The sequence below is a fragment of the Glandiceps talaboti genome, chromosome 16 (genome assembly GCF_964340395.1).
Source record: "Glandiceps talaboti chromosome 16, keGlaTala1.1, whole genome shotgun sequence".
Classification (NCBI taxonomy): Eukaryota; Metazoa; Hemichordata; class Enteropneusta; family Spengelidae; genus Glandiceps; species Glandiceps talaboti.
The window spans coordinates 13,690,950-13,701,868 of NC_135564.1; the positions used below are offsets into that span (position 1 = coordinate 13,690,950).

The 10,919-nt window shown below is 39.0% G+C and overlaps 1 protein-coding gene across 1 annotated transcript; it reads left to right on the top strand.

Annotated features, from left to right (window-relative positions):
• Window positions 1-566: 566 nt before the first annotated feature.
• LOC144447260 (NFX1-type zinc finger-containing protein 1-like) lies at window positions 567-10,535 on the top strand. Its single transcript, XM_078137173.1, has 4 exons — window positions 567-622; window positions 2,341-2,511; window positions 3,522-9,157; window positions 9,476-10,535. The coding sequence occupies exons 2-3, from the start codon at window positions 2,366-2,368 to the stop codon at window positions 9,145-9,147; spliced, it is 5,772 nt and encodes a 1,923-aa protein (XP_077993299.1). The 5' UTR covers window positions 567-622; window positions 2,341-2,365; the 3' UTR covers window positions 9,148-9,157; window positions 9,476-10,535.
• Window positions 10,536-10,919: the final 384 nt, after the last annotated feature.

The window sequence follows — 10,919 nt, forward strand, 5'->3', positions numbered from 1 at the left end:
TGTGTCTATTGTAATGTCCACTTTATAAAGGCACTCGTCATCGCATAACATTCAGGAGGACCTCACATGTAAGGTAAGGAACATTACACTACGGTATCTGTCTTAGATCTTGTAAGCCCTCTATTCCAACGACTTCCAGTGATTTTCAAAAAAAAATTGATTCAAATTTATTCACTATTCTCAGAATTTGGTGGTCGAGAGTCATCACATAGTAACTTTCATTTGAAAATGAGTACCTGAAACAAAACAAAATGAGTACCTGAAACAAATGAACATCGACACAACCACAGCAAACCGAAAGAGCGAGCGTTTGCTGTTCATTCGCATAATTCCATTGCAAACGTATACACTATAAAGAATATGGGTGACTGAGATATCAAATCACTTCAAATATACTAAGTAAAAACACAGAGGGCTTAAATTTGAGGCGATTTAATACGCACAATACAGCGACAGCTATTATATGACCTATCACAATGGCGAATGCGCCGAGTTCAAATGTCACCAGTACATATAAGGAAGTGTTTCTACGAACTGCGTATATCACACAATTGTACTGAAAGCCGTCATGGAGATTGCACTCCACAAAACATGTCTGACTCGGACTTACAGCGCAGATTTGGTGAGTGTCTACTCTCTAGTGTTATGTACGTTTTATTACCTTATGTCGTACATAGAATATACGATGTATAAGGCAAACTTGAATTTGGTTATATCTGAATGACGATATCTCTGTGTACAGTGAGTAACTGAGTCCAGTGTTTACCTCTAGCTCTATGTAGTACAGTGTATTAAGAGTGATATTACATATATTGTACTTCCTGGTATGGTAGCTATATGGTAACGTCCATGGCTTTGGTGCAGAGGTTTACCAGAGGTTGACTTGCATTTACTTGATTTAATCAAATTCAGACATTATATGTAAGATCCTATTATACGAAATAGTGTTGATCATATATATATGTACATATTACCAAAACGATTTCAATACCAAATGCGTACGAGCACGTCGACGTCATTTACTTTCGATTTGAAAACTTATGTATTTCTCATTATTGCTTCTTTTTTTTTCTTAGAATTCTGTGTCAGATTTCTTTCGTAGAATCGTAAGAGAAACTGATTAATCACCAAAGGGTTACCGCACTGTGTATATATATACCTGTATGTATGTATGTATGTATGTATGTATGTATGTATGTATGTATGTATGTATGTATGTATGTGTGTGTGTGTGTGTGTGCGTGCGTGCGTGCGTGCGTGCGTGCGTGCGTGCGTGCGTGCCTGTCTGTCTGTCTGTCTGTCTGTCTGTCTGTCTGTCTGTCTGTCTGTCTGTGCAGTGTGTCGCTGTCTGTACAGTAACTACGGTAACAACAATACAGTAAGCTTACAGTCGCGGATATACGAGACACATTCAAAGATAGTCAAGTAGGATTCGTTACCACTGTGCACCATTTGGTCATAGTTTCCTTCAGCATCTGTTTCGCTTTTATGAATTATAGAGTTTGAGTTCTCCTCCAACAAATATGGTACCTAATAGATTGTAGTCGAATAAATGGATTGCCAAATTGTGGAGGTCTGTTGTACACGTGTGTCATTGTCGTCAAACTAGAGACCTAACGGCACCGACTTTTGCATCGATCATCGGAAAAAATATGATCTGACGTCCCTGGGATTACATACAATACAATAATAATGTTGTAGTTTTATAGGGGGGGGGGGGGGGTTAGAATATACCAAGTGTAAATACGTACGTGTAGTATTAAAATGACAAAGTAGTGTTTGTGTTTTAAATTTGTCATCAGAGACCATTTTCGAAGATATTAGTTGTGTGGGATAAGTAACTGTTGTAAACCTCTGGAAACTTATTTGCAAATGTATTTATAACCCTTGCATTGCCCATCTTTATCCTTATGTGTACATTCGTCTACAAATAGTGTAGTGAAGGTTGTTGTTGTTGTTGTTGTTGTTGTTGTTGTTGTTGTTGTTGTTGTTTTTACGCGAATTTGAAAACGTTAATGTAACACTTTATAAGATTCTGACAATAGTGTGAAGTTTTAGAGTTCGACACACACAAACATACCACATCATCGTCATTACCTTTTTATCACCATCACCATCATCACCACCACCATCACCACCACCACCAACAACAACAACAACAGCAACAACAACTCGCTCGCTCATTCACTCACTCACCCACCCACCCACCCACCCACCCACCCACTCACTCACTCACTCACTCACTCACTCACTCTCTCTGCAACTTAATAAAAACAGTAAAACAGATCAAACAACCAACATTTGTACATCTATAACGTAACGGTTTATTTGTCTTTCCAGTAACCGTGTCGTCAATGTATTAAAGATGGATAGCAATGATCGCCGTAGTAGTAGAGGTAGAGGATGGGGTAGAGGCCAATATACAGGCCGTGGACGAGGAGGAAATAGGGGACGCAGAGATAACTATCCTAGTCGTGGACGAGGATATCAAGAACGAAGCCAAGGAACATAGTAAATACTAAAGCCTTGTATCTCATCTAACCACTTTTGTCTACACTTTCAAAAATCAATGCATTTCAAGAGATCTTCGAGAGGCAGGGTTTTTGAGAAAAGAGTTCCTTTATCAATATAAAGGCTTTTATATATTTACATTGTTGACAAATAATTGAATTGTCTGAAATATTCATTTGTAATGTTTACTGCCAAGTCAGTGTATGCAGTACCATCAACAAGTAGGTAGACATGTTATTCAATGAGTAATCAGGACAAAATCATTCCAAAGAAAAGTTAGTTGTATTCTCAATAAGGTTAGCAAAAATTTTGCAAACACTTGAGCTTTAATGAGTACTGTGAAATAGATTTTCAATTCATTGGTTTCATTATCATTTTGATTTGAACAACAACCTTTGCACATAAACATGTTTACATTAGCTGATTAAGAAGTCAGTCAAAACTTATGTGTTGTTAAGTGTTTGTTTGCAACCTTTGAACCTCAACATATACAGGTTAGAGTCAGATAAGAGAGATCTCCATGGATAAGTTTAGACAGAGCAATGGGAGCTAAACTTATCCAATTTGAGGATCTCTCCTATCAAACTCTAACCGACTTAGAAGTGAACCAGTAGTTGGTATGCGGTTATTGACAGCATCAAAAGTGTCACTCAGTACCCCTTAAAATAACTTGATAAAATTGAATGATAAAAGAGTGTCGCTAACATATATTGTTACTTGTCTAAGACGTTCAGGTGGGGCACAGCCTAAGCAATTATTCAATTGCTCTTAGTATGAGGATTTTTTCATGAAACAGAAAATAGTAGAAAATCACATTGGAAGATTCCTGTTAGTTTTGTTCACTTTTAAGAGGTGAAAGAAGCTGTAGGTAAATTTTCGTGTTGGAAGTGTTTTTGGTAACAATTGAAATCTAACATTGTTTACATCAGATGAAAGAAGCCATTGTCAAACTTCCAAGCTGCTTATCCATATATGATCTGTACATCTTTATGCTTTGTTTCCACTTGTAGTGTTCGGAATGGTGGCAGGAGTGATGGCCCAGGAAGGCCATCCAGGGGTATGGCCGATGATGGAATGTCCATGGGTGCATCGTTTGAACAAAGGGGGCAGGCGTCGCAGCGTGAACAAAGGGCAATGGGATATAAGCGATTACAGGAATTAACTCAGAAAGAGCCAATTGAAATAGTTCTTACCCTCAATTCAGGTAGAAGTGGATTTAAAGAATTACTTGATGAGGGAAACATTCGAAAGGATCTTTTTGTTCTACTTTTGGCTGCTTTAGCGAAAGCATGTGACTGTAACACATCGCCAATGTCCGTGAATGGATTGCTGGGCACTTTACAGAATTCACAATTCCTGATGGTACATTTAACACTTTTCATGGCGTTAATGCCAACTGAATGTTCCCATCATAAGCAGCTCGAGTTTCCTCAACACATAAAAGATATCGCCAAAATTCTGAAAACCGTGCTACAGCGTTCACCCTCTTCATACGTGAATGTGATCCCAGCATTAAGTACACTGGAAAGTACGGTCAGCCAACTGAGAGCGTCGACAAACATAATTGATGGAGAAATTTCGAAGGTGGTTGATGAGTTGAAAGATTTAAGGAATGATGTACTGGAAACTGAACTTCAAAATACGAAGAGAAAGGAAGGGAAGCATGACATGGCTGAAGAAGATCCACCTGATAATTTCCGTGAGATACCAATATTTCCTGGTAGCAATGATATTCACACTGACATTGAACCTTTTATTCGACCTAATGTTGTGAAAGGAGGCTATAAAGAAGTGGAACACTATTTAGATGTTCAATTTAGGCTCTTGCGGGAAGATTTCATGGCCCCACTCCGTGTAGGCATCAGTGCATATTTAGCTATGCTAAGGGATCCCTTGGCCAAAACAAAGCAACTCCAAGAAATCCGACTATATCATGGTGTTCGCATCGAGTATCCATCATGCACATGGACAGGGGTGGTCCACAGGATAAAGTTCGATGAAACACGTCTAAAATATGTGCGCTGGCAGGCTAGTAAAAGACTTATCTTTGGGTCTCTTCTATGCCTATCAAAAGATGACTTCAACACACTGTTGTTTGCTACAGTAGCAAACAGGTCTGCAGCTGATCTTGAGCAAGGATATCTAGATGTGAGATTTGAAGACATGACACAGGTAGCAAGAATTTCACCAAAGGATGAATTCGTTATGGCTGAGTCTTCAGCCTACTTTGAAGCGTACAGACATGTTTTGAAGGGTTTGCAGGAAATTACAGATGATAGTCTGCCATTCAAACCTTACATTATCAATGTGGCAACAGAGGTGAGCCCACCAAAGTATCTGCGTCATTGCAACCCCATCTATGACTTGCGACCCTTGGTACAAGAACCAGACTTGAAAGTAAAGGCTATAAGAGGTCGTCTGCTCGAGCTTGGCCTGGATGATGATGAGCTTGACCTGGATGACGATGTTGACCTCAGATCCGATTCAGATTCTGATGAAGACCAATATGAATATCGTAGTAACAATCCTCAACTTTCTCAAGCAAGGGCAGTACCAATACTACAGTTATATCGTTGGCCTCAAAATACAACACTGAAGTTAGATAGGTCACAGCTAGCTGCAGTGCAGACAGCATTGACAAAGGAGTTTGCCGTGATTCAAGGTCCTCCAGGTACAGGTAAAACCTACATTGGACTGAAGATTGTCAGAACACTACTGTACAACAGGAGGCAGTGGTCAAGAGATAGAATCACTGGTGAAATGGACAGAAGACCCATCTTTGTTGTCTGTTTTACTAACCATGCCCTTGATCAGTTCTTAGAGGGTATCCTGGAGTTTCAAAAGCATGACCTCGTTCGAGTTGGAGGACGAAGTGCTAGTGAAATTCTAAAGAAATATAATTTGAATGTCTTAAAATCTGAAAGGCGAACAAAACATAGTGTACCCAAGCATATATACACAGGCCTGTGGACAGCTAGAGATGAAATGCGAGCACTACAAGAACCTATGGAGAGAGCTTCTGAGTTAATAGACGCGACAAGAAAAGGAATTCTCAGTGAAGATTGCCTTCAGCCTTTTATTGACCGTGACCACTTAGAAAGCCTAACAGAAATGATGATGTCTATGGACAAGTCCTACCTTGGGAAAATGCAGTCTGCAATACCACTCTGGCTTGGTTTGACAGGTGAAGTGTTTGTTCAAGAGGCCACAGGAATCGATGCAAAAAAACCAAAACTCATAGATAAAGAAGAACAAGATGGAGAAGAGAAAGGCGATGATGAAGAGGATATGATTGATCTTGAAGAAGAAGCCGAACTGGAAGAGGATCTACGCTTGTTAGATGATGAAGATAAAGATGACCCGTTCTTTAAATCTAAAAAGGTTGGGGAAAGTAAGCATGCTGCCATGGCTACCATTGCAGTGGATATCGACACTATAGCCAACCAAGCTCATCAAATGGCTGCTATGGCTGGTGGTTGGCAGATCAAAAGGAAACGAAAAGGCCAATGGAAGCGTGAAATGGCGCAGAGATTGACAAGTAAAGATATCATGACTGACGATGAAGCAGGAGAGATTGACAATGTCTGGTTGATGGAGCTAGAGCAGAGATGGCGACTATATCGACTTTGGATAGCAAACTATTGTGATCATCAGAAACGAATCTTAGAACAACATTATGAAAAATATGATGCCGTTAGTAAACAACTGAAGGAAGTACAAGATGAGGAACATTTGGCTATCCTTAAAAATGCAGCTGTCATTGGTATGACCACAACTGGGGCAGCCAAATACCGAAACCTTATTCAACAAATCCATCCCAAAATAGTGATTGTGGAAGAAGCAGCCGAAGTATTGGAAGCCCACATTGTCACAACATTAACAAAGGGATGTGAACACCTGATATTGATTGGTGACCATCAACAGTTGAGACCCAATCCAACAGTATACAGGCTAGCTAAGAAATTTCACCTGGATGTGTCCTTATTTGAGAGAATGGTCAACAATGGTATGCAGTGTCAGAGATTGTCACAGCAACACCGTATGAGGCCAGAAATTGCAGAACTCATGAAACACTTCTATAAAGATTTATTCAATCATGAATCCGTGTTCAACTTTGAGAATATCAAGGGTGTTTCATCCAACATATACTTTGTAGATCATAGGTACAAAGAAGAAGGCGATGGCGATACAAAGAGTAAATCAAACACCCATGAGGCCAAGTTCCTAACAGCATTGTGTAAGTACTTCCTCCAACAAGGATATTCACCTTCACAAATAACCATCCTCACTACCTATACTGGTCAGTTGTTCATCTTCAGGAAACTCATGCCAAGGCAACTGTTTCAAGGCGTTCGAGTATCTGTTGTCGATAACTTCCAAGGTGAAGAAAATGATATCATTCTGTTATCTCTCGTAAGAAGCAATATCGAAGGAAAGATTGGATTTCTGAAGATTTCCAATCGTATCTGTGTTGCTCTGTCTCGTGCCAAAAAAGGCTTCTTCTGCATTGGTAACTTTAGTCAACTCACCAAAGAAGAAGACCTTTGGAGTAAGATCATTCATGATATGAGAAAAATAGGGAATGTTGGGGAAAGACTACGTCTTACATGCCAGAATCATCCACAAAACATTATTGAAGTAACAACTGACAAAGATTTCAGTAAAGCTCCAGAAGGAGGTTGTACTCGTCCTTGTGAATACCGTTTGAACTGTGGCCATAAATGTGAAATGGTTTGCCATCCTCGTGATCGTGAACACACATTGTATAAGTGTCGGAAACCATGTGAGAAAATCATGTGTGAACGTGAACACAAATGCCCAAAGTATTGTTATCAAGACTGTGGTAACAGCTGCATAATTTCTGTGAAGAAAATCCTCCCAAAATGCGGCCATGAGCAGCAAATGCCTTGCCACAACAACCCCATGTATGCTGACTGCAAATCAAAGTGTACCAAATTGCTGTCATGTGGACATCGATGCAAGAATAAATGTGGTGAACCATGTATGTCAACAGACCAATGCCAGGAAGTCGTTATTCGCAGTGACTGGTTGTGTGGTCACAAAGTAAAGGTGAAATGTTCAGATGGTCCTGAGAATTGTCCATACCCATGTAAAGTTGTACTCAAGTGTGAACACAAGTGTAAAGGTACATGTGGAAAGTGTAGAAATGGCCGTCTGCATTTACAATGCCGTAAGAAATGTGGACGGGTATTGGTGTGTGGCCATACGTGTGAAGATCTTTGCTCAAAGAATTGTCCACCTTGTAAACGGAAGTGTGAAAATCGCTGTACCCACAGTAAGTGTCCAAAGGATTGTGGTGAAGTGTGTAAACCCTGCAAAGAAGCCTGTGAATGGAGCTGTAAACATCACGTATGCAGAAAACGCTGTGGGCAGATCTGTGTAAGACCTGTATGTAATGAGCCATGTGACAAATTGTTGAGGTGTAAACATCAGTGCATTGGTATCTGTGGTGAGCCATGTCCAAAGAAGTGTCGTATTTGTGACCGTGATGAAGTCACTGATATATTTCTTGGTGGTGAAGATGAAGATGATGCACGATTCATACAACTTTTAGACTGTCCACATTATATCGAAGTTGAAGGTCTTGATCGTTGGATGGAAATGAATGATGACAATGGTAGCAATACGCTTACCATACAGTTCAAGGCATGTCCAAAATGCAAAACCCCAATACGGAAGAGTTGGCGGTATGGCAATGTTATCAAGCGGTCAATCGAAGACATACAGCTCGTCAAAGCAAAGATTATTGGTGATGCCAACCAGAGGCGTGAAACCAAGCAACGTCTACAGCAGGAAGTCCGTAGAATACAACATATTGATATCACAATCTCAAGGCAGTTGAAGAGTGACTTGGAGCAGGAACTCACCATGGAGCAGTTATGTCAGACAGAAAACAAAATGGCTTTCCTGAAAACGATTGCCAAGATTCGCCGGAGAGCCAGCACAGATATCAAAACTGCATTAATGTACACAGGAGATTTTCTTCGTCTGACTCAATCCTCCAGCGATACCTATGGGGTTGAACCCGATGGTTACTATGCAAAGATTGTAAGCGAATTAGAATATCTTCAGAGTTGGTTGATGAATCCCCGTCCTCGGCTCAGTGAGCAGGAGATAGCAGATGTTACCATGGAAATACAGAGAGTAAATCTACTGTGTTCTATGTATTCCATACAGTGCAAAGTTCTCAGAAACAAGATTAACCTAACAGGTTTAGCCAGAGAGTACCTGGGGAAGATAAATGATATATTAACAAAGGGCGTGGCACTGAGTGAATCGAAGGAAAAAGAGGTTACTGAACTTCTCAAAGTCATTCAAAAACTTCATCCGGAGATTGGAGAAACGCTTTCCGCGGAGGAGAGGAAAATGATTGTCAAGGCAATGGAGTTTACTCAAGGTCATTGGTTCAAATGTCCAAATGGCCATATTTATGCTATTGGTGACTGTGGTGGGGCGACAGTGGAAAGCACGTGTCCGGAATGCAAAGCTAGGATTGGTGGAAGTGGTCATCGATTGAGAGATGATAATAGGTTGGCACCTGAAATGGATGGGGCAAATTATGCTGCATGGTCAGAACAAGCCAACTTGGAAAATTATGAAATGGACGACTTCTAAACAAACTAAAGTGAGTCCTAACAATATTTGTTTGTGTTTATTTTTTACATTGTCGTGCGCTTTTTAATGTTTATCTTGGTGACAGCATGACATACATAGACCTTACACAGATATCAAATCAGATTGATATGGTAATCATGATGCAAGCAAGTCTAACAAGAATGCATTGATTAGGCACTTTTGTTAAAATTGATATATAAATGGTTTTTTTTGACGTGATGTAGGAAGGTATACTGATTTGAAAATGGGGGGGGGGGGAATAAACATTCGGTGAATATGTTCAATGAATGAAGTCATTCATTTTCGGAATGATATTTTGTTTTCCCAGTATCTTCAGTATTACAGTATAGCAGCAAACCATACTCAAGGAAGAACAAATTCCAAATCCGAGAATAGATGAAGCCATACTCGAGAAAAGACGAAAACATGCCCAGGAATAAACAAAGCCGAACTCGAGAAGAAACGAAACCAAATCCAAGAATAGACGAACCCATAACCCGAGAATAAACGAAACCATACATCTCTGTACGAAATGCAAGTTAATTTACTAGAAATATCGCAACGGATCCGGAGTACTTCGGTTGATAGTTTACAGAGAAGACGATACCCATAGCTTATAAAAACTTAATTTTTAAACATGTATATATGAATTTTGTTTCTAGACAAGCATATATAGTGTGCCTTTGATCATTTACCCTACACTAGTAGAATATATGCTTTCAGCGATAATGTAGTTGATTGCACAATTAGATTGAAGGGATATGTAATCTGATTAATAAAATATGATGTAGGAATACAGCCCTTTAGTTATCTATTCTCCGTACACTGTCATTTGGTGTCGACAATATACGAAGGAAACAGGGGTAAATAAAGCAACCAAGTATTCCTAAACCAGAGTTTATGAATATGACTAGTTACTTATAATATTATATTTACTAAAAGTTCATTGAACCATTGTTTGCCATCAAACTTGGTATAATGTTTTTGGCATAATGTATAAACATTTTGGTGACATGATATGGTATATTATAATGTGGAGGAAACATATTACACCGTTAATTGTGCTATCAATATTAGAAGACAATGTTTATTATTGTTGAAGGCATGCATCAATATATTGATATTTACATTAGATCACTTTAATCGGGGTTCTGTTTTATGTGAACGATTTTAGCAAAGTTTTAATTAAAAATTGATAAACTCAGCTTGTGACATTTTAACTTGAACCTGCTCTGTTCATAACAATTGATTTGACATACATAGTCAGAATTTATCATTGACAGAATTTACAAGCGACTAAAACATTTTAAAAATATTCGTTTATCCCCATTCAGTGCATCTGCATATTTATAATATTCAGAGATGTTGTATACACATACATACATACATACATACATACATACATACATACATACATACACATACATACATCCATACATACATACATACATACATACATGCACACATACATACACACACATACATACATACATACATACATACATACATACATACATACATACATACATATATACATACATACATACATACATACAGTTAAATATTTTAGGGTACCTAATTATACTCACCCTATTGAATTTAGACTATGTCAAATTTGTCATTACTCGTGTAACGGAGTGTGGTGTACTGTATCGGCCAACCCGTTTCAGATCAGATCCCTTTAGGGAGGAATGACGTGATGTATTTTACAGTCCAATTTTTGCATTATGAGTAATGTGATCATTCTTCAAGATTTTTAAATAGCAGTACTA